Source organism: Erpetoichthys calabaricus, chromosome 1 (genome assembly GCF_900747795.2).
Source record: "Erpetoichthys calabaricus chromosome 1, fErpCal1.3, whole genome shotgun sequence".
Classification (NCBI taxonomy): domain Eukaryota; kingdom Metazoa; phylum Chordata; class Cladistia; order Polypteriformes; family Polypteridae; genus Erpetoichthys; species Erpetoichthys calabaricus.
In genome coordinates this window covers 150,930,252-150,954,479 of record NC_041394.2, presented here as the reverse complement: position 1 = coordinate 150,954,479, position 24,228 = coordinate 150,930,252, and the positions used below count along the sequence as shown (strand labels likewise).

The window sequence follows — 24,228 nt, the reverse complement described above, 5'->3', positions numbered from 1 at the left end:
TTTATTATCTGTATATATTTTGATTCTGAACTTGAAAGGCAAATTATCAGTATGTTTGGTGACTTTATTGCAGGGTTAAAGCAGAGGCAGAGCCATCGGTTAGGTCAATCTCTGAAGACTCTGCTTTATCATCTAGTAATAATCATGAAGAAGGCAGGCTTCCAACTCCGAGGATGAAGTTGTTTGGAGGTGTGCGCAGAACACATCATGACCTAACTACACCATCTTATGGTAAGAGGTCTCCTTTAAGTTACATGTTTAAATCTTACAAGTCTGTCCAACCATTACTGAATCCACTCAATCCAATTTTAGGATTGCGCGGGGCTGGAAGCTGTTCTAGCAGCATCAAGAACAAGGCAGAAACCAACCTTAAGTGGAGCACCAGTCCATCACAGAACACACATACACACGGTCAATTTAGAGTTGCTGGTTAACAAAATGTATAAGTTTGGGATGGTGAAAAACCCATTCACATACAGGTAGTAGAAAACCTTTCTTCTTCATGATGATTACTTAATAAGGAAGTATTTTATAAATGTGAACACCACAGCAAAGAAACAAGAATGTAAGTATATGTTAATGTAGGGACTTAACTGCTCTCAGTAGACCAAAACAGAATTTGTAAGTCCATTATTTGAATTACAAACCAGTAAATACATCCGTTTAACAGATCAAATAATACATTCATCCACCTTCATTCTGAACTCTGCGTTGTTGATTGTTAAAGATGCTAAAGCATATACCTTGATAACATTAGGTACAAGGCGCAGGGACCAACTCTATATTAGGATATTTGCAGTGAAGCTAGCTGAAACTAACTATAAGACAGCAACTTAAACCACTGTGTGGTCTTTGTGCATTTTTCAATTACTATTTTGTACACTGTATTAATGGCGAATTGGAAATCATCTTTTCGCATGACCATTGGAAGTCAAATTACAGGGTCAGCCATTGTGTAATATTTACATTTTCTCAAAAATAACGATACATTTATAAAAAATGTCAATGAATAGTAATGGTTAGGAAGTACCTTGTGACCAGATACCACTAAGACTCATGCTGCAACTTGTGCTTACAGTGAAATTCTCTTAAATTAAATGCAGACCACATGCTCAATATGCATAAGGTGTTTCCTATGTAATTTAGCTTATAGCTTTTCAGGGTGGTAGAGGGTTTATTTATTTATTTTTTTTTTTAATTCCTCAAGCTAGTCTGTAAAAGGTTTGTAATGAAACAAATATTCTGTTTTCCTATAAATATAGGAAATTAGTCTCTAGTATCAAAATAATATTTACGAGTATATGAATGCGAACATGCAGTCATATGAAAAGGTTTGGGAATCCCCTTAATTCTTTGGATTTTTGTTTATCATTGGCTGAGCTTTCAAAGTAGCAATTTCCTTTTAATATATGACATGCCTTATGGAAACAGTAGTATTTCAGCAGTGACATTAAGTTTATTGGATTAACAGAAAATATGCAATATGCCATCCATCCATTATCCAACCCGCTATATCCTAACTACAGGGTCATGGGTGTCTGCTGGAGCCAATCCCAGCCAACACAGGGTGCAAGGCAGGAAACAAACCCAGGCAGGGCGCCAGCCCACCGCAGATATGCAATATGCATCATAACAAAATTAGACAGGTGCATAAATATGGGCACCCCAACAGAGAGATTACATCAATACTTAGTTGAGCCTCCTTTTGCAAATATAACAGCCTCTAGACGCCTCCTATACCCTTTGATGAGTGTCTGGATTCTGGATGGAGGTATTTTTGACCATTCTTCCATACAGAATCTCTCCAGTTCAGTTAAATTTGCTGGCTGCCGAGCATGGACAGCCTACCTCAAATCATCCCATAGATTTTCGATGATATTCAAGTCAGGGGACTGTGATGGCCATTCCGGAACATTGTACTTCTCCCTCTGCATGAATGCCTTTGTAGATTTCGAATGGTGTTTTGGGTCATTGCCTTGTTGGAATAAACAAAACCCTGCATAACTTCAACTGTGTGACTGATGCTTGAACATTATCCTGAAGAATTTGTTGATATTGGGTTGAATTCATCTGACCCTCGACTTTAACAAGGGCCCCAGTCCCTGAACTAGCCACACAGCCCCACAGCATGATGGAACCTCCACCAAATTTGACAGTAGGTAGCAGGTATTTTTCTTGGAATGCGGTGTTGTTCTTCCGCCACGCCAGCGCTTTTTGTTATGACCAAATAAATCAATTTTTGTCTCATCAGTCCAAAGCACTTTGTTCCAAAATGAATCTGACTTGTCTAAATGAGCATTTGGATACAACAAGCGACTGTTTGTGGCATGAGTGCAGAAAGGGCTTCTTTCTCATCACCCTGCCATACAGATGTTCTTTGTGCAAATTGTGCTGAACGATGTACAGATACACCATCTGCAGCAAGATGTTCTTGCAGGTCTTTGGAGGTGAGCTGTGGGTTGTCTGTAACCATTCTCTCAATCCTGCGCATATGCCGCTCCTGTATTTTTCTTGGCCTGCCAGACCTGGGTTTAACAGCAACTGTGCCTGTGGCCTTCCATTTCCTCATTACATTCCTTACAATTGAAACTGACAGTTTAAACCTCTGAGATAGCCTTTTGTAGCCTTCCCCTAAACAATGATACTGAACAATCTTTGTTTTCAGATCTTTTGAGAGTTGCTTTGAGTATCCCATGCTGTCGCTCTTCAGAGGAGAATCAAAGGGAGGCAAACTTGCAACTGACCACCTTAAATACCTTTTCTCATGACTGGACACACCTGTGTATGAAGTTCAAACCAATTTGGTGTTGCAAGTAATCAGTATTGAACAGTTACATGCATTCAAATCAGCAAAATTACAAGGGTATCCAAATTGTTGCACTGCCAGTTTTTCATATTTGATTTAATTTCACATAACTAAATACAGCTTTACTAAATATCTTTGTTTGGATAACACCCCAGTACTCAGATGTGCCTATGAAATGAAAGTCATTCCACTGTTATCTTTTTTTCTTGAAAGTAGAGTAAATTATTATGCAGGCTGAGAGTTGTTCCCAAACATTTTCATATGACTATACTTTAGAAAGTATTCTGACCCCTTCACTTTTTTCATATTTTGCTATGTTTGCAGCCTTGTGCTAAAATCTTTTAAATTAATTTTCTGCATTAAGCAACACTCAACACAAAATGACGAAGCAAAAACAGGACTTTAGCAGATTTACAAATTTATTAAAACTAAAAAATTGAATCTCACATTGATACAAATATTCAGACCCTCCTCTCAGTACTCAGTTGAGCTTGATTGCTAGTGATTGCTGCCTGGAAGCGTAGTGCACCTTGATTTGGCGATATATTTTTTTTTCTGCTGTTCTTCTCTGCATATCTTCTCGAGTTATGTCAGGTTCTGTGGGGACCATTGGTGAAAAGCTACTTTATTTTCAGGTCTCTCCAGAGATCAGTTGGATTCAAGTCCAGGCTCTAGCTGGGCCACTTAAGGACATTCACAGTGTGGTACTTTAGCTGCTCCCATATTGTCTTTGTTTTGTGCTTAGGGTCATTGTCCTGTTGATAAGTGAACCTTCAACCCAGACTGAAATCCAAAGCACTCTGAAGCAGGTTTTCATTAAAGATATCTCTGTTCTTTTCTCCGTTCTGATTTACCTCAACCTTGTTTAGTCTCCCAGGCCCTTCTGCTGAAAAGCAACCCCACAGCATGATGCTGCTACCACAATGCTTCACCTTAAGGATTGGTATTTCATAGGCGATAAGTGGCTTTTGATTTCCTCCAGACATGATGCTAATCTTGTTTCTCACAGTCTGAGACTTCTTTAGGTGCATTTTTACAAACTTCAAGGATTCCATGTGTCTTTTTCAAAGTAGAGGCTTCTGCCTGGCCCACTCTTATCATAAAGACCAGATCAGTGGAGTATTGCGGTGATGATTGTCCTTCTGGAAGTTTCTCCAATTTTCACATAAATTCTGTGACGCTCAGTCATAGTCACTGTCAGGTTCTTAGTCGCCTCTTTTACTATAGCCCTTCTTCATGATATGCTTAATTTGACTGGGTGACTAGTTCTAGGATTGTTGTTCCAAACTTATTCCATATACAAACACAACCTTGCTCTTGAGAACCTGCAGTGCTGCAGTATTTTTGTACCCTTTCCCAGGTCTGTGCCTTGACACAGTCCTATCTCTAAGCTTTGCGGGCTGTTCCTTCAACTTCATGGCTTGGTTTTTGATCTGATACATATTATTGATTGTGGCACTTTTTGTAGACAATTAGGAAGGGCACACACACATGTCCAGTCAGTCGAACTAATGACAGTTGGACTCTAAATAAGGTATAAGAACCTCTCAATGATGATCAATACATAGGGATGAACCTGAGACAAATTGTAAGTGTCATAGCAAAGGGTCTGAGTGCTTGAGTCAATGTGATATGTCCATTTTTTAAGTGTAATAAATCTGAAAAAATTTCTAAGATCCCTTTTTCACTTTGTCATTCTGGGATATTGAGTGTTGCTTGATGTGAGGAAAAAACGAATTTAAATGATTTCCACATAAGGCTGCAACATAACAAAATGTGAAAAAGTGAAAGAGTCTGAATACTTCCTTAATCCACGTTATATATTATTGAGTAATGTGTAGAAAATCTCTCATGTATTTTGTACTCCAGGTGGAGTTTATCTTGGCAGCAGTGAGTGTAAAAGTGACTGTGATTTATGCCTGTACATATCCACTCTGGGTTAATTTAGCAAAACTAATTAGCCTAACCTGAACCTCTTTGGAATATGTGAAGAAAACCAGACCCATACAGACATGAGAAGGGGCTCTGCCTTTCACACAAACAGAGTCCAGAATAGGTTTCAAACCAATGTTAATGTTAACCAGTGTTAACCACTACACTACCACATTAAACCCGGTTACGGCTGTAATGTTTTGCAAATGTAAAAAGTAGGCAAAAGCCTATTTCCATACTGAGAAAATGAAAAATTAAGTTAGAAACACTCCATTTTGTCTTTTGAGCACTCACAATATAAAAGAGCTTCACATATCATACCTGCATCAAACTTAATGATTCTGTTTGGTAAGTATTCTATATTCATAAAAATGATCAAAGTAACATTATTTTGCATTTTAAAAGCACTGCATATTAAATTTATGTGGATCTAGGTATTTTTATATTAGAACATTAGGACAATTTTGATATGAACAGGCCACTCAGCCCAATAAACTCACCAGTGTTACTCTACAATATTATATCAGGTCAAGTTTTGAAGGTCCAGAGGAACTACTGTTTACTACACTACTTGGTAGCTTATTCAATGTGTCTATGCTTCTCCTTGTGAAAGAAAAGAAAACCCTTGTAACATTTATGCAAGATCTAATTTAAATAGGCTTCCATCTCTTTCCCATATCCTTGTTGAAGAGTTAATTTAAAAATTACAGCATAATTGTAAATAATTTAATCATGTCACCTCCCAATATCTATGTATATTTTTTAAAGTTTGCCCCCATTCAGGCTTTGCTTACCCTAACAATTGTAAGACTTCCTTATAAATTTTAATGTTTTATCGTGTTATCAGGTTACCTATGGCATGCATGTAACATGAAAAGTACCAACTAACCTTTTTGGTTCTTACCTGTCTTTACTGCACTGCACATATTCAACTATAAGGACCTCCTCCTGCAAGCTACTTCAGTGAGTGAGCCTTTAACAAAATTTACCATTAATAGAGGACATATCAAAGGCATTCCTCTTGAGCCCTTAAGGAACTGCAGTTTTTTCATGAAATGAAGAATCTTAGCTTTTTGGCTGCAATTGGTCACAAGCATTGGCTTAAGCTTTCAGTTAAAATTGTATTTATTTGCATCAAAACAATCTGTAGCAAATACAGGTACGGTAATTCAAACTATTACACAACTTAGGTTAACATTTACTTATTTGGCTAATGCTTTATTGAAGAAGATGTACAACATCTGAGACGTAACTGGTTACATTTCTTTTGTTTTTGCAATTGGGGCACAGGCAGGTGCAGTGACTTGTCATGGTCACACACTATCAATAGCAGGATGTGAACTCATATCTTCAGGATTTAAAGTCCAAAGACTTAACTCACTATGCCAAAATTCCTTGCACAAACTGTTTGTATAAGCAACGTGCTCCGGGTGATTTAGTTCCTTGGTTACAAATTATATTTCCTTAGTCGAAAAGAAAGGAAAGATATCTTTCCAGAGAGTGAAACAGAGAGAGCCCGCGTACAAGTGTTGAGCGGCTAAGAGAGTGCTCCATGAAAATGTCTTGTGCAAAAGTTTCTAAGGTACTGCTACATTTTGTAATGGTGTAGTATTGCTTTGTGATTAAGCTTTCCTAGAACACAATGCATTACTGTTCAGTTTGTCAACACTTTCAAGCTTAAAATGTTAGGTTTTTTTTGCTAACTGATCTTGGGTGTCTCCCACACAGTACGTTTATCAATGTATTTTATTTGTTACTACTTCTTTTAAATATTTGCTTTTACATTTTTACCATTTTAGGTCTACTATGTTCCCTAGTCAGTGACAGTAAGAGAAGAGAACAATATACGAGAGCAATATGAAATAAGCTCATCAGTGATAGGGATGGGGGCGGGGGGTATTGCATAATTACTCTTCAGTGTTCAGTTTTTCTTTGCATTGTATCATTGATACACTAAAATGGAGTAGTAGGTTTTTATATTGTTTGTTTCTGCAGATTTTACCTCAGTCTTTCAAGCAGAGCTTCTGCCAAATGCTCTCCCCACTGAAATTAAAAGGTTAAGTTCATTGTTGTTTTCACAGTGTTTCAGTAAAGAAAGACCTTACTGTGAAACATGCTATTTTCAGGTAGAGAAATTTAAACTAGGGCTGTCTTTCCTACTTTAGCTCAGGGTACCATTTGAAAGATGGTTTACACTGTGAATCTGCAATCAATAATTAATATATATGAATGTAAAGAATTACAGGAATGCACCCCCACTCCTCCCACCTCATACAATGTTTGATAACAAAATGTTTGTCCTTATTTGAACACTGAATAGTGTTGAAAATATTTTACTGGTGTATTAATGATTTATTGAGAAAACACAGCTAATATCCTTTACTCACTGTACTTTATGGCAATATACATTTAGGTGTCCCAATAATTTTAAAAGTCAGATGAATATGTTATATAAATTGACTTCTTATTGCCAGCTCAGGGAATTAAAATATTTAAGTGGATGAATTGAGTCAAGGGGTATTGTTGTTAAGTATAAATAGATTGACACATTTAATTTTAACTTTAATTTCAGTTAAATTAAAGGAAACAGTAATTTGAAGAATTTAATTGCAATAGTTACTGCATTTTTTTTAAATAATCTATTATTAAATTTTTGTATCTGGACATCATATGATGGGGTTCATGGCATTTCCCATCCCTATTTAAAACAATAGCTCTAACAAGAGTATAGTATATTGAATTAATAAGTCTTTATACTGAAAGAATTTCTATTTTAATCAAATCTTCCACAGATTAGGTACCTTATAGCTAATGACTCTGCCTATTGCATTAATTTTAATTATTACTGTAACTTTGAAGAGTCTAATATCTTCATATTGCAATAGTAGTCATTTGCTATAGACACCATTTAGGAATTTATATGTGAGAAGGAAGATATTAAAATCTGCTCCATTTGTGATAATCATAGCCATGTTTTGAATTAACTGTAGAGTAGTAAGTGAACAATTCAAATATCCTGAACATAGATGATTTCAATAGTCAATTCTGCTTGAGACAAATTAATAAACAGGTTTTTTAAAATAATGTTTAATATTAAAATATTTGTAAGTTTGAGAAGCAGGTTTTGGAAAACACAGAAGTATGATGACTACAGGTTAAGTCCATGTCACTTTAGCTGAACCCAAATGAAATTGAGACATTAGATTTTAAATTTCACACCTTTTGAAGTTAAAATATTTAGTATTGCCTTACAATTTACAGAGAGACCTGTTTAAAGAATGTGTTTTGTATTATCTGAATTAAAACAGAAGTAATGATAAAAAGTTAAAAAAATGTAATTGAAAAAGTACTTTTTTCATTTAAATGAGTACAGCCGAGTGCCATCAACATACTTGTATACATATAATATCCTCTAGTTGCAGCAATATGGAAAACAGAAATCTTAACACTAAATCCAAATGAATATCATGTCTGACTGTGGGCAAGAACAAGGGAATACTGGATTTTGCACTTGTTAAAAATTATTTGTATATGAAGTATACCAACTAAAAACTCTGCTGGATAGGCCAAGTACATTCTTGAGCCTTAAGACTTTTTTGATAGTATTAAAAACAGCACTTGTGAATAAAGACATATAATATTGGCATGTTCAGAATCAGAAAAATGAGAATATTATTTATAAAATAGGGCAAAGGACAGAATAAAAGTCTCTCATAAAGACCTGTCTTTGTACAAATACATTCTAGTTATATGCTTATAGTTTTCAATAAAACTTTACCCAGAAAAGGTACGTTTAAATTAACCTGTAATTCTTAAAAACATTTCAATCTAAATCTTATTTGTTTAGTACAGTATAACAATAGCTGCTGGAAGGAATTGGGAACAGTTCCATTTAATAAAGATTTATTAATTATGTTCAATTATTAAACTATTTGAAGTGGGTTTTTCAACAGAGTAGTTAGTATTTGTCCTGTAGACCCATTTCCATGCTTAATTTGGGTAATTAGAGAACTAACCTCTCCTGTTTTATCCTCAATGTAAATTTACCAGAGTAATGGGTGTGAGTAGTGACATGACATACACATGATAAAGTGCTGCTAGATTTGGAAGCTTACTGCTCAGTCTGTGATTTTGTGTTGTCTAAATTATTATTATTAAAAATTAATAGCTAGTATTATTTGAAATAAATTTAGATTGTTTATTTGTGAAGTTAGCTATTGTTGAAGGAGAGCTTTCGTATATACCTTAACACAGTTAGTTGATATAAAGTTTAATAAACTTGCAGTTTGCTTGAACTTTCTCATTTAAGAGTTAGTTCCTTTTAGATAAGTTTTGTTTTTAGAGAGCAATTTTATGTAAATCCTGTTTTATATGTGTAGTAGTTAATTTATCACGATTTTATATTGTTAATTAATATTGTTCGTTTACAATTAAAACTGAGTTTTTTTTTACAGGGTCAGTAAATCTTACAATATATATATTTAGTTGGATCATAGTGTTTGCCCTAAATTTAGAATTTATTGGCAGAGGATGAAACAAATCAAATGTAACCAAATAATGATCACAACTGGTTTAATTAACTCCTTGATTGATAACTGAAATCTAAAGTCTGATCATGAATGTGGGTAGGAGATTGGAGAAAACCACAGGATAAACCATGGAGAACTTTCGGTGAGATTGTCAGGTTCTGCATTTTTGTGAATATTACGCTCAGACAAATACAGCTAAACATACTTAAAGAATATGAATTAAGGCATAGTAGGTAAACAAATTAGAAAAATAACTTTCTTTAATTCAATTTTATTGTCTATCCTTAGGACCTCAAAAGAACCAACAGACTTTCTCGTAGTACAAGTTAGTCCAAATCCTTATCCTTGCCTTCTAATGTATAGTTTATGGAGAGTGGTAAAACTATGAGGGGACCTTAAGGAATATATGCTATATGAATTAATTAATTTATTTTTAAAATCCAGATTTCATCTGTCCTAGTTTAGCCACAGTCTTCTCTACAAAGGGAAGTATTGACAATTTCAGTTGAGAATAGATCCATAATTTAGGATGACACAATTATTCCATAGTAGCCCAAGTGCCATCGGGCAAACTAGGAGGCAAACAACAATGGGATATACTTTAATAATGACCATTCAAAACAATTACTATTATTAAATAAAGCAAATTCAGAAAGAGATAATGGCAAGGATAAACAGCAGCTTTAAAAGAGCATCTAATGCTAAAATAATGAATCTTCAGCCCTTGTTTAAAACCTAGGACTGGTAGAGCTTCTCAGTATTGGTAAGTACATCTCTTCAGTGTTGGTATACTCATTAGCTTTAAGATGAGCCTCCTAAACTTATGTTTAATAATCTTTACAATTTAAAGTAGGCCTCAATCTTAAAATCACCATATGCTCTAGACTGTATAGACATATCTTCTATAAAGACAAGTTGGGTGGAATGAAACTATTTGACTTTATAAGTGAAAGTGATATCTTTAAAATTGGTTTTAAACTTAATTGGAAGCTTATATGATAGTATTTCTTTCTTCTGCTTGTGATTGTTGTTGTGTTATGAATTAACTATAGAGAAGCAAATGGACAGTTTAAATAGTCCAAGTTTAATGTATTACAATTGGCAGCTCTACTTGAGGCAAATGAAAAATAAACTAGCTTTAAAAGATCCTGCACCTTTAAATAACTTTATTTATAGAGTTTCTGCCCACTAAAAGAATTTCTGCTTATTTTTCTTAAAAATGTAACGATCATTCAATGTTTTACTTCGATAAAGCAGTCAATTAATGATGTAGCTGAAGACATGTAGTTTAGGAAACCGTTGTAAGGCTTAAAACAGTATCATTAATGAAAACTGCTTTATTTCCCAGCAAAAGAATGCTTTCATGCCAAGAACATACAGTGCATCCGGAAAGTATTCATAGCACATCACTTTTTCTACATTTTGTTATGCTACAGCCTTATTCCAAAATGGATTAAATTCATTTTTTCCTCAGAATTCTACACACAACACCCAATAATGACAATGTGAAAAAAGTTTACTTTGAGATTTTTGCAAATTTATTAAAAATAAAAAAATTGAGAAAGCACATGTACATAAGTATTCACAGCCTTTGCCATGAAGCTCAAAATTGAGCTCAGGTGCATCCTGTTTCTCCTGATCATCCTTGAGATGTTTCTGCAGCTTAATTGGAGTCCACCTGTGGTAAATTCAGTTGATTGGACATGATTTGGAAAAGCACACACCTGTCTATGTAAGGTCCCACGGTTGACAGTTCATGTCAGAGCACAAACCAAGCATGAATTCAAAGGAATTGTCTGTAGACCTCCGAGACAGGATTGTCTCGAGGCACAAATCTTGGGAAGGTTACAGAAAAATTTCTGCTGCTTTGAAGGTCCCAATGAGCACGGTGGCCTCCATCATCCGTAAGTGGAAGAAGTTCGAAACCACCAGGACTCTTCCTAGAGCTGGCCGGCCATCTAAACTGAGCCATCGGGGGAGAAGTGCCTTAGTCAGGGAGGTGACCAAGAACCTGATGGTCACTCTGTCAGAGCTCCAGAGGTCCTCTGTGGAGAGAGGAGAACCTTTCAGAAGGACAACCATCTCTGCAGCAATCCACCAGTCAGGCCTGTATGGTAGAGTGGCCAGACGGAAGCCACTTCTTAGTAAAAGGCACATGGCAGCCCACCTGGAGTTTGCCAAAAGGCACCTGAAGGACTCTCGGACCATGAGAAAGAAAATTCTCTGGTCTGATGAGACAAAGATTGAACTCTTTGGTGTGAATACCAGGCGTCACGTTTGGAGGAAACCAGGCACCGCTCATCACCAGGCCAATACCATCCCTACAGTGAAGTATGGTGGTGGTAGCATCATGCTGTGTGGATGTTTTTCAGAGGCAGGGACTGGAAGACTAGTCAGAATAAAGGGAAAGATGACTGCAGCAATGTACAGAGACATCCTGAATGAAAACCTGCTCCAGAGTGCTCTTGACCTCAGACTGGGGCGACGGTTCATCTTTTAGCAGGACAACGACCCAAAGCACACAGCCAAGATATCAAAGGAGTGGCTTCAGGACAACTCTGTGAATGTCCTTGAATGGCCCAGCCAGAGCCCAGACTTGAATCCGATTGAACATCTCTGGAGAGATCTTAAAATGGCTGTGCACCGACGCTTCCCATCCAACCTGATAGAGCTTGAGGTGCTGCAAAGAGGAATGGGCGAAACTGGCCAAGGATAGGTGTGCCAAGTTTGTGGCATTATATTGAAAAAGACTTGAGGCTGTAATTGCTGCCAAAGGTGCATCGACAAAGTATTGAGCAAAGGCTGTGAATACTTATGTACATGTGATTTCTCAGTTTTTTTTATTTTTAATAAATTTCCAAAAACCTCAAGTAAACTTTTTTCACATTGACATTATGGGATGTTGTGTGTAAAATTCTGAGGAAAAAAATGAATTTAATCCATTTTGGAGTAAGGCTGTAACATAAAATGTGGAAAAAGTGATGCGCTGTGAATACTTTCCGGATGCACTGTAAGTATAATATTATGTGAGTCTTTATTATATAATAATTTATTTTAAAAGGTACACTTTCTATAAGATATTTGTTTTAGGTTGAATTATTTACAGTCAAAGTAAAAAGTATCTGAACCCTTTGGAATTATTTGGTTTACTGCATGAATTGGTCATAAAAAGTGATCTGATCTTCATCAACAGTAAGTCACAGGTACTGATATACACAATGAGCTTAAGCCAGTGACACACAAAAAATTCTACTCTTTCATGCCTTTATTTTACAAACGCATTCAACGTTCACAGTGGTAGTGGAAAAGTAAGTAAACCTTGGGATTTAATAACTGGTTGATCCTCCTTTGGCAGCAATGACCTCAACCAAGCGCTTCCTGTAGCTCCAGATCAGACCTGCACATTGTGCGGGGGAATTTTAGCCCATTCTTCCCTGCAGAACTGCCTTAACTCTTCCATATTCTTTGGTTGTCTTCTGTATATGGCTCTCTTCAAGTCATTCCACAGCATCTCCATAGGATTGAGATCTGGGCTCTGACTGGGCCACTCCAAAAGGCGGAGTTTGTTCCTCTGAAGCCATTGTGCTGTGGATTTTCTGTGATGTTTGGGGTCTTTGTCCTGTTGCATCACCTAGCCCCTTCTGAGCTTAAGATGTCAGACAGACACCCTCACATTATCCTGGAAAATTTGTTGATAAACTTGTGAATTCATTTTCCCCTCAATGATGGCAAGCTGTCCAGGCCCTGATGAAGCAAAGCAGGCCCAAATGATGATGTTCCCTCCACCATACTTTATTGTAGGGATGATGTTTTGATGTTGATATGCTGTGCCCTTTTTATGCCAAATGAAGTTCTGCTTGTTCCTCCCAAATAGTTCAGTTTTGGTTTCATCACTCCACAAAATATTTTCCCAGTACCGTTGTGGAGTGTCCAAGTGCTCTTTTGCAAACTGCAGGCGTTCAGCAATATTTTTTTTTTGTTTTTTTTTATAGCAGTGGCTTCCTTCTTGGTGTCCTGCCATGGTCTCCTTTCTTGTTCAATGTTTTGCGTATAGTTGACTCATGAACAGAGATGTTTGCCAGTTCTAATGACTTCTTCAAGTCCTTTGCTGTCACTCTAGGGTTCTTCATTACCTCATTGCTGACTTTGCGTTGTGCTCTTGGGGTCATCTTGGCAAGGCGCCCACTTCTAGGCAGAGTACCCACAATACCAAATTGTCTCCATTTATAGACAACTTGCCTAAAAGTATACTGATGAATATCTAAAATCTTTGAGATGACTTTGTAACCCTTTCCAGCCCTGTGTAGATTAACAATTCTCTATTGTACCTCTTCAGATAGCTCATTAATGAGAGGCATGATTCCCATCTGGATATGCTGCTTGTCAAAAGCTCAAACTCAAACTTTATAGTGTTTTTTATCAATCAAAATAATTCTAGGCCACACCTCTGAACTCGTTTCATTAAATGGACTCCAGGTGTGCTAAATGCTGACTGCAATGAGCTTTTTAAAATGTCATTAGCTTAGGGTTCACTTACTTTTTCCAACCTTCAGTTTCACAGTTTGAATGATTTATTCAATATGGTCAAAAATTCTCTGAAAATCTTTGTATCTTTAGTTATAGGAGACTGTGTTTGTTCATTATTGTGACTGACATGAAGATACGACCATGTTTTATATGGGAATTAGACATACAGTAAATATAGATGATTCCTAGGGGATCACATACTTTTTATTTGACTGTATATTTTAGCTCAACCTTTTTTTTTCTTTTTTTTTTTTAAACTGGTTAAATATTTGTGCCTTTAGGCATATTTGTAGTGACACTACCTAATGACAGAGTTATATGTCAGAGCAAAATTAATAAGGGATAAATCAATATCTACAGTTAGGATGAGAAACATCAATGCTGGGTATTTATGCAGTTTGTATTTATAGATGCAGTCTAGGTCTATATCCAGCAGTGCACAGAAAGCAGGAAATTATAGACTACATCTCTTCTAAATGAGGTCGGTAAGGGACTGGAAACTAGATTTTTTTCTTTTTGTTTGCATTCACTGATATGTAACACTTTTTAAATATGTTAGATTCCTGAAAAAAATACTTGCAACAGCTTCAGTATGGGCGTGCTCAGTCAGTTTGGCATTGTGGACCCCAGCTAATAGAAAGTATTTAATTTTCACTGTTGAGTCTTCTTAGATAAGAATTTTAACAACCTTACTATGGAATTGCGATTTATGAGCATTATATTTTTAGAATTAACATATGACCAGTGTGTGAATTCCTATTTTTGGTCCAGTGAGCTAGATACCAAGGCTGTAATTTGTGATGCTTTAGACCCATATCTAACAGTTTTGTCTGCATTTTGAGCTTGTACACATCCTCTTAGTAGTGTCCAGAAATAGCCAAATTATCTAAACAAATCAGGCCAGTCCAATTTTTAGTTTGTTCCAGAGCTGCCAGAGTTATAATGTGACCCTCCAATATATGTATACTTATGACCAACTCTAAATTAACTAGGTATTTCTGACATGACTATAATGACAGTTGGAGATTTAGGTTAAATATACTGCCTGATTTCCAGGGTGGATTGGTGGCTCAGAGGCTAGGGATCTTCACCAGCAATGTTGTAAACACCAGAAGTGACTCTATTTCATTGGGCCCTTGAGAAAGGTCCTTAACCTGCAATTGCTTTTTCCTGGGTATGATGTTAATCCAGCTCTGCAAGCAGGTCCTCCTAGCCCCCATCCCCGTTTCCAGAAGATGCACACATGCTCATAGGTAGCACTGTAAAAATGTGTATTGTGTTAACTTCTGATCAAGGATTTCACTCCCAAGGCTGTAGTACATAGAAACAGGTGTGGAGGTTCTGTACCACAACTGCTGGAAGGCTGTAACTGATATAGTAATATAGTCACGCTTTCTAGTCAGATGAAAGCCATGTAAAGTTTTATGCTGATGCTTACATTTGAAGATATAGCATCAGTAGGATGAGTGTGGCAGGAGCATCTTTTTTGATTAATACACAGGTCAGGCAAAATAAACCAAAACATAACCTGAAAGTTGACTACCATCTGTAACTAACTTAATGACAGATATAAATGCAGCTGAGTAATATTAGGTTGATTGCTAATTATTTCTTCCCTAAAAGATGTATAATAATTTGATACGTTAGTTTTCAGATCTACATTAGGCAACCAACAGAGTTCTAAGGATGCCAAGTACTGTAGATGAAAGCCTGAATTATAGGTGCATTAGTCCAAAACTTCAAAATAATGTAATTTGCCTAGGGAACAGACAGAAACACATTGACAGCATATGCCAAAAATGGGCAAGCTGGAAAGAGAAACAATGGTTTCAAATCTAGGATCACTGACAAGGGATATTAGCTACTGTAAATACTGCAAAACTACAGCTTCAAATATTACTACAGACCTGAATCAACAACTGTGTGACCTAGTCTCTGTGTTGTGAACTTCACAAAGCTGGCATTTATGCCAGGGCTTCTGTTTCAGAACAGCTTGTGATACACAGCGATACAAAAGGAGTGGAGCCCAAAACTTCAACTCTTGAACAAATGATTAAAATAATATAGTCTGATAAGTTCCCTTTCAGCCTGTATGCTCCCTCTTGGCATTTTTAGGTTTGGAGAAAGCCCAAAAGGTGCCTTCAATCAACAATTTCTGTTGCCTACTGTTAAACATGGCGCTCTGTTAGGGTAGGGGCACAGTTAATGTTGGAGCTATTGGATCCAATGTTTGCGAGCTTGGTCATGTAATGGAATATGAGGCCTTTTCACACAATCAGGTGCACCTTGTGATGCAGAAGCAGTTTTCTCATTGTATTTTCCTATTCCAGGGTGAAATGTCTCCATACACTCTACTATTTAAGAGTGGTTTCATAAAACCAGGATGAATTAATGTACCTTTCAGAGCCTGCCAGTCACTCAATCTAAATATTATTGAAACCTTATGGGAAGTTCTGGAGTACAGAGTGGAAATTAGATTTCCATTACCCTCTCTCAAAGAGACGGGATTTTCTTAAAAAATTGTGAAGTATCCTTTCACACAGTTCAGGGCAACTATGGAAGCATTAAATAAAGGCTGAAACTGTTCTGAAGGCAATGGATTGCCCTACTCCTTATTTAGTTCTTGATATTAATATATTAAGTGCTATTTTGTCCATGCCTGTATACAAATGTCACTAAAATTGCCTACTGTGGTGGTGGAGTTAATTTACATGTAAATTGTATGTAAATAAAATGAGGCTTTTGTTGATCCCTCGTTTAGCTAGTTGACATCAAAATATGTTAAAAATGTAAGAGTTCAGTTCATTGTACAAATGAGTCAGAATATTAAAATTATTTTTGAAAGATATTTAGGAAAAGTGCTAAAAAGTTATATTTTCTCATAGTGAACGTTATAGTTCTAAGTGCATCCAAATCAGTGAAACAATCTGTCATAACAAGTATCAGGGTAAGGACCCTTCCCTCCAGTGTAGGGAACACATGTCCACGCAGCCACACTTACTGTTCATAGGCAGATGTAGAGCTGTCAGTTAACCCAAAGTGCATATTTTTCAAATATGATATGAATCCAGAGTACTTGGAGGAAAACACCCATGGAGAATGTGCAAACTTTGCACAGGCAGTGCTTGGAACAGGATTCAAAGCCTGGACTCTGGAGCTGTGATGCAGCAGTAACAAGCCTAACGTGTAGAATAACAGTAAGGTACTGTTTTGATCCTTTAATTAAGAGTGCATCTTCATCCCACCCCAATTCCACACTTCTGTTTTTGAAAATGATTCTTTCTTACCTGCAGTATCGTTGCTTATTATGGAAGGTGCTTAGCACCAAAGTGACTGGATGGGTGGATGGAGGTTTATTTCATCTAGTGGAGGACGTTCTGCAGATTTTGTGACAGCACTGCTAATGACTTGGAAACTCCGTCTGTGCCTTTGTGAAATTATCAGGCTGCGTCAGTATGTTGATGCAGAGCAAGTAAGCATTTCTAGACATGCTATGCTGTTACTAGAATATTAAGAAGGAACTGGTGAAATGTCTGTTTTGTTCCTTTGAGTTATTTTGTTGTACCCCATGCATGTTACATTTCAATGTGTAACCTTGGATAACTTATTTTCATAATTAAGTTTTGTAAAGGCTCTTTTTAAACAAAACAGTATTGCTGCCAGCCTGTGCTGTTGCCATAACAGAAATACACTTTGTGTATGTGTTGATAGTGAAAAAATGAATGCAGTATTATAAGATGTATTTTCTTACTTTTATTTTCATAAGTTCCTTGCAGATGTTATTATGCAATTTTAAGTTTTTGTCTTATTCTGACTTTCTCAAGGTGGTGCAATTTTAGTGTCTCCACCTAAGGTTAAGAACTTATCTCCTGCTGGAAGAACAGAACCTCCACTTGGGAAGATCTATTCACCATACAAGTACATCACCCATGAGTCTCCAGAGAGGAAAAACCATGAAGTAAGATTTATTATTAGTTTGTAAGAAAGTTATATTAAAACAGAAAAACAGAGAGCAAAAGAAAAAGCAGAATACATTTCTTGCTTAAGAAATTGGCAGTGATCTAAATTGCAGCAGTGTGTCTCTGGTAAATTAATTAATTAAAAATGTATCAGCTACATAGGTGTTTGAGAAGCAGAGCTTCAACAATGATCTGCTGTTGGTTATTTTCTTGAAGGTTTTGAGGACATACTGGATGTAGATGTAGTTACAACAGAGCAGTTAGTAGATGTAGATTTATTTATTAACAGAGCAGTTAGTTATATCACAGATAAATGGGCAAACATCATAGAGAAACCCTGGAACAGGAGGTGCTCATTCAAACTGCCTCCACTCTTCATACTCAGTGATGGTAGTCTAAAAGGCCTGTAACTCAAGCATATTCATACACAATGAGTCTGTTTTTTGTATCCAATTCAGGAGCATAAAGGTGTGTGGAAATGGATGTTGTACTCTCACACAATGATATGGGAAACACAGTAGTTCATTTTGTCGTGATTAATGTAAAAACTCAAACACATTCTTGCTAAACAATTTTGTTCTTCACCAACTCTGCTGCTTTATAATATACTCCTGGTGAGAATAACCTTATTTAATTAAAAATAATAACTAATATAATGTATCATTGGTGCTAATTTTACTATTTTCAGCAGGGCAGCTGCAGGTAGAATGAGAGTGTTAATGTAACCTAAGTACATAATTAACCCATTATGCACTAAGAGATTTTTCACATTATTGTGACTAAAGTATATACTCAAAAGTAACGACTATTATTCTGGTTATGTAGAAAAGGAGCAGCAAATGGCAGAACAGTGAGTACAACACTCCAAATTAAAAAAAAAAAGTATGTGATTAAAAACCTTTTATTTACACCAATACCAACTAGGTAAAACACAACAAATGTGTACTTTAAGGATTTCTTTTTAAAACCTGAATTTATAGTAAATAGCCTATCCATTTTATGATGCATAACCCTGGAATTCATTTTCTTTTGTGTCCCAATCTGTCAGCTATCATTGTACCAACTTTAGATGTCATGTCTCAAAGCATTGCAAAGTTATACTGTGTGGCACAAGGTATACCCCCTTTTGGAAACATTGTGTGCCCTTTTGTTGGGGACCCCCGCTCTAGAGGCTGACATGCATCGATACAGACATCTTGACTTTCTAGTGACATCTGAGGTGGTAAAGGTGTTAGTGAGCCTTCTTGACAAGAGCCAAGATGGGTTGTGTTCACTTCAGATCATCAGTGACAGCAACTCTAAGAAAGTTAAAGCTGATTACCTTCTCCACAGAATCTCATTTTTGATGAGAGTGTGGTCTGCCCTCAGCTTTCTCAAGTTCATGACATGCTTAAGAAGGAGATTGTTTTCTTGGCACCATGGTGTAGGAAGGCAAGCTTATTCTTGGTGAACCATCTCAAACTCTGTGATATTTTGTCCTCACCCAGATCCAACTGTTTGTGCCCATTTCCTAGCACTCTTGTCTGGTTACTCCCAGTTGTGTTGGCTATAGACGGCTGATATTAACCAGGAGCATTTTCAACAATCCATAAATCAAATCCTTCATAAATCCTTGCTCCACTGTTTTAAGTTATCACCAGTATTCTGCCAATAAGAAACATATTACATCTTTGTGATGGCTACTGTGTATTAACATTTAAGAAGGACAGAACACAATGCAGTTAATAAACACAAGTAAGGTATTTAAAGCTGCATCTAGTATATTGTTACAAAAATGTTTTTGACAAAAGGCTAACTTCCAGTGGAGAAGGAAAAATACATTTCTGAGTGCCACGATCTTTCAAGAAATTTCAACTTGTCCAACTGAACCCTCATCCAGGGCCTTCTATTAGCATAGACTAGCGTCAGCAATTTTGTTGCAATACAACAAAAGCCTGATGCTGGGGCTGTTGCTAGTCATTGCAGTCGGTATACAGTGTGAGTTCTAGTTTAAACCACAAAAACCGGCACAGTATTTTTAGAAATGTGTAAAACAAATGCTTCACATTAGGGCACACATTTCCATGGCAAATTGATGCATACAATAATTGTGACAAAAATAGCTTCAACTTGAATAATCCTGAATTTACACTTTAATATGCAGATGCACATGGATTTATCCATAATGTTCTTCAAACCATGCACTGGGCACCTATCATTTTGTGTTTGGTAATCCAACGCATTGTGGTCATCTCTGTTCATTTGAAACCAATGTGGGCAAATTGTTATTTTTTGAAATGTACAGTTTATAAGAAGAGTTCTGAAATGATTATTTGTGGTAGATTTCTTTTCATTAGAAAACATATGTTCTTTTTCTTTGTAGAGTCAATTTTTCGATTATAAAACATCTCCTGTAGCAGGTGTCAAAACGCACGATCCAATTCCCATGAGTGACTACAACCCACCCCCCTCTCAGGCGCCTCAGAGATTACCCAAAAGTAATTCTGCATCACAATGTAAAGTGACTGCTCAGCGTTTACCACACACCTCTCCAGTTCGACTCCAAGATCCAGCATGTCGAATTCAGGGGACTCTGAGAAATCCAGAGTTTCAACACAATGGTAAGCCTCATTAGTTTTCTCAGATATGTTGATTTTTTTTATTTGAGTAATTTGTTTTTTATTCAATAAAGGCTGTCATTCAGTAATTTCAAACTTAACAATGATTTGGATTCTAATTTTGTGGCTTAGTATTTCCCATGTTCTAATGGTGGACTCATGCGAAAAGGTAAGTACACCCAATGAAGTGGGGTTTTTTTTGTGTAAAACTGTGTTATCTTGCAGTACTTTATCTATACTGCACTATAAACAATCACAGAACCGGCCTGAAATATACGAGTAGGAACAGTGAAAGGTTTAAGTAGTTTTCTAGCATTAAATAACCTGTTTAAATCCAGCAACAATCTTTTCTTAAATTATGTAATTAAAGTTGAACGCTGTTTTAAACTTTAAGTGGTTTTAAACAGTTGTTTTTCTGTAGCATGTGAAAATGTGTGCTTTTCAGGGTTACATTCTCACACAAGTTCAAAGAAAATTAGTTTTCTAGAAAATGCAAACAATAAAAATACATTTTATTTAATTGTGCTTTTCAAGCCATTCAAGGGCACATTACAAGATAAAACCATAAAATGGTATCAACACTGTAGATAAATATTCATAGAAAATATATAAAAGCAAATGTCATCCTTTTCATAAATATGTTACTATATGATGTTTTATCCTATTCTAATACATAGTATACTGTAGTAAGAGCCTAACTAGCTGTTAATGATAAAGGAATGCAATGATTAGTTCTACAATTAATATAAAATCATGCTATTAAGCAACTAAAATATATCATAACTAGTTGTTTTGGAAAACATTTTGACATTATTTTGTCTTTTATAAGAACTTTATTGTCCTTGTAGTAGTAATGGCTAATAGACTAATACACTACATTGCACCCAGGTGCTTCAAAGGCTAATCAATGCATTACTTTTTGTTTCATCTCATCTAAACTCGCAAATCGTAGATGTAATGGGAATTGAAATGGGAACTGATTAGCACTGCTGCATTCTAGTCTTATGTGCAGTCGTTATCTGTGTGAAGATTGCATGTTCTGCTGTGCAAAGTGGAAATTCCTTCCACTTCCACAAAGACATGCATAAGTACTAAGGTACAGGGATATCGGCTCCTGCCTTCAGCTGAGGTTTTTTGTGAATTTTTTTTTTGCTTAAGATTAATTTTTTTCCATAGCTTTTATGGTGGTTTTCAAGAAACCCATGCAGTGTAGAATAGAGCTTGTCTTCTTGTCAACACTAAAGAAATGTGTTTTGCCTTGTGCTGGACTTAAATGGTTCCAAAGATGAGTAATTAAAAAAAAAAAAAAACTTCAAAGTATTTGCAGTTGTCACAACGCAATCAATGAAGTACACAGGTGTAGACTTGTCATAAACATGGGGGGATGCAAATAATTTAGAGGCTTTGACTGCAATGCTAAATGGCGATTTAATTCTAAGTAAACTGAATACTTTTGTGAGGTATGGCAAACAGGAATCAAAGGTATATATTTAATGACGATCATTATACTTCAATTTCATATAATATTGTAATTTCAAGGGTATATTGAAAAAATAAGGGCAATTTGAAAATTACGTGGTAACAGCAGCGGATAGAAGCTGACACCAAACAACACATTCATGATGGCTTATGGGTAGTTTGGGATTGCACCATTATTGAATTATCATACCATAATGAGATGTATTTTGACAGATGGAAACCTGCTGAAATTCATCAAAGAATGTTGGCTTATGCAGATCAGAAAGCTGTTTGGGTATCCATCTTGCACACACTATATGGTATCCCGAGTCACCATGTTCTATTGCAAGTGCAGATCCATAGATATTCAAATGCGGTGCAACAATGGACAACATAATGCATCTGCCTTCTCTAATGGAGGTATTCACCATGTTAATGTGGCCTTGTGTGCACAATATTTGTTGTCAACTATGTCAAGCTTTCATCTGTTACACTTGTTCTTCCTGCTTTAAACATTTCTACTTATTGATACCAATAACTTTTCATTGAGTCATGCTGTTTTCACTTCTGTACTGAGTTTACATCTTTTGGTAAATTTCAGCAGGTTTCACACTCTCTGCCCAAATAAATCTTAACTATGGTGCTTTGATCAGCAACTGTTGTGCAATCCGACAGTGAAGCCTCCATATTCTTTTGACCTTGGGTTCAACTAGACTAACAGAAGAGGGCCAGACTATGCATGTTCTAAATACCCATCACGAATGTGTTGTATTGCATCAGCTTCTATCTATTGTAGTTACTGCGAAATTTTCAAATTGCCTCTACTTTTTCCTTTATCTCCATATTTTTTTCATTTTTCCCCATATACTGTATTAGGGTAGTCAATTTATTTCAGGGGCCTAAATTAAAATTATGTGGTGCAATGTTCTAAGTTTATGAATATATTTTTCATCATCACTGTAGGTTATCTGTTAAGCTGCCGAGTTAAACAGAAAGTTCACCTTTTAAATATATTGTGAGGCAAAGGAAGTTCTTTTTCACTTCTGTAAAATAAAGGACGTCTGCTTTTTCACCCTGATTGTTACATATTTTCTGAAATGTCCTGCCTCACACGTGCATTTTTTTTAGAGATTGTTGGAGTGGCTCCTCACTCATTTTCACATGGACAGCTTTGTCTGAAATCTCTCCAATCTGTAGCATTGTCTATTTAGAAGAATTCCACTGACTTGCCACAGTGAGCTGCTCAATTCGCAGATATCCTCCACTATTAACAATTTGAACTTAGCATGTTATCCATTCATCCATGGTTCTAAAGCCACTTATTCTGAGCAGTGTTGTCGGGAAGCTGGGGCCTGTCCCAGTAAGCATCTGGTGCTTAACTCGTCTATGTTCATATACTGTCTAAACTCAATTATTACTTAACATTCTTACTATAAAATAAGGGATCATCTCAAAGTGAAACAAACAGGGCTAAGGTTATATAATGCTCTGGTATGTGTATTAACTACCATAAACTGAGCATTACCAATTTTACTACAAAGACTACTGAGAAACAGTACATGAAATATTTGTCCAAAATATACATTTTACCTACTGGGATATGGTTTTAAATTACCGTAACTTAATTGAGATAAAAACCATAATGGTAAATAGAAAAATTAATGAATTGTAATACTTGTGTTTTAAAGCGTTTAGAAAATGCAGTATTATATTGCAACTTATGTATTGAGATAGTATTGTATTGTGGAGTCCCTTGCCATCCCTATCTGTACTGTTTACTGACTTTGAGGGAAAAATAATTTTTGAAACCCTCATATTGTAGTAATTCATTACACCTTCTTTAGTAGCCATCAAGTGTTACCTAAAACTGTTGATTGGTGTTAAGGTATGACCTGCATTTTTGTGAGCAACTTTGTTTTGTCTTTTTAATGATGTTAGTTGTTAAAATATTTAATAGTCCAAATGGGTCAAATTATTTTCCTTGTCTCCTGTTGCAGTTTTAGGTCTCAAGAAATCTATCTGTTTCAGGCAATCACAGTGTATTTTCCCACAAACATTTAATCCAGGCCAGTTTAGATTTGCCAGTCTACTTAACAGCATTTGCGTGGACTGCAGAAGGGCAGTACTAACAATCCATCAAACCTGTAGTAAATTTTCAACCCTGACTGCAGAGCCAAATAAACAATTGTAATCTATAATGCAAATAAAAATAATCCATTTTAGTTTGTCAGATACAACAATAAGGATAAATATTGGTGTAAGGTGTCAGATATGATAAAAGTGACATACAGATATTACTGTGGCTGTAAATGTCACTAAGTCTGAGTACAGAAAGTGTCCAGCCTAATGAAACAACGTATAGCCATGGTAAAATAATTACATAGTAGTTAAAAAAAAAAAAAAAAAAAAATTCCTAGGGT

General features: G+C 36.1%; 1 protein-coding gene across 2 annotated transcripts in view; it reads left to right on the top strand.

Moving 5' to 3' along the window:
* mdm1 (Mdm1 nuclear protein) overlaps window positions 1-24,228 on the top strand; it is a 133,064-nt gene that overhangs the window by 87,277 nt on the left and 21,559 nt on the right. For both annotated transcript variants that reach the window (XM_051922507.1, XM_028807264.2), the window contains 3 exons: window positions 74-231; window positions 17,619-17,752; window positions 20,116-20,353. In XM_051922507.1, coding sequence (XP_051778467.1) covers window positions 74-231; window positions 17,619-17,752; window positions 20,116-20,353 — 530 coding nt within the window. The remainder of the gene's footprint in view (window positions 1-73; window positions 232-17,618; window positions 17,753-20,115; window positions 20,354-24,228) is intronic.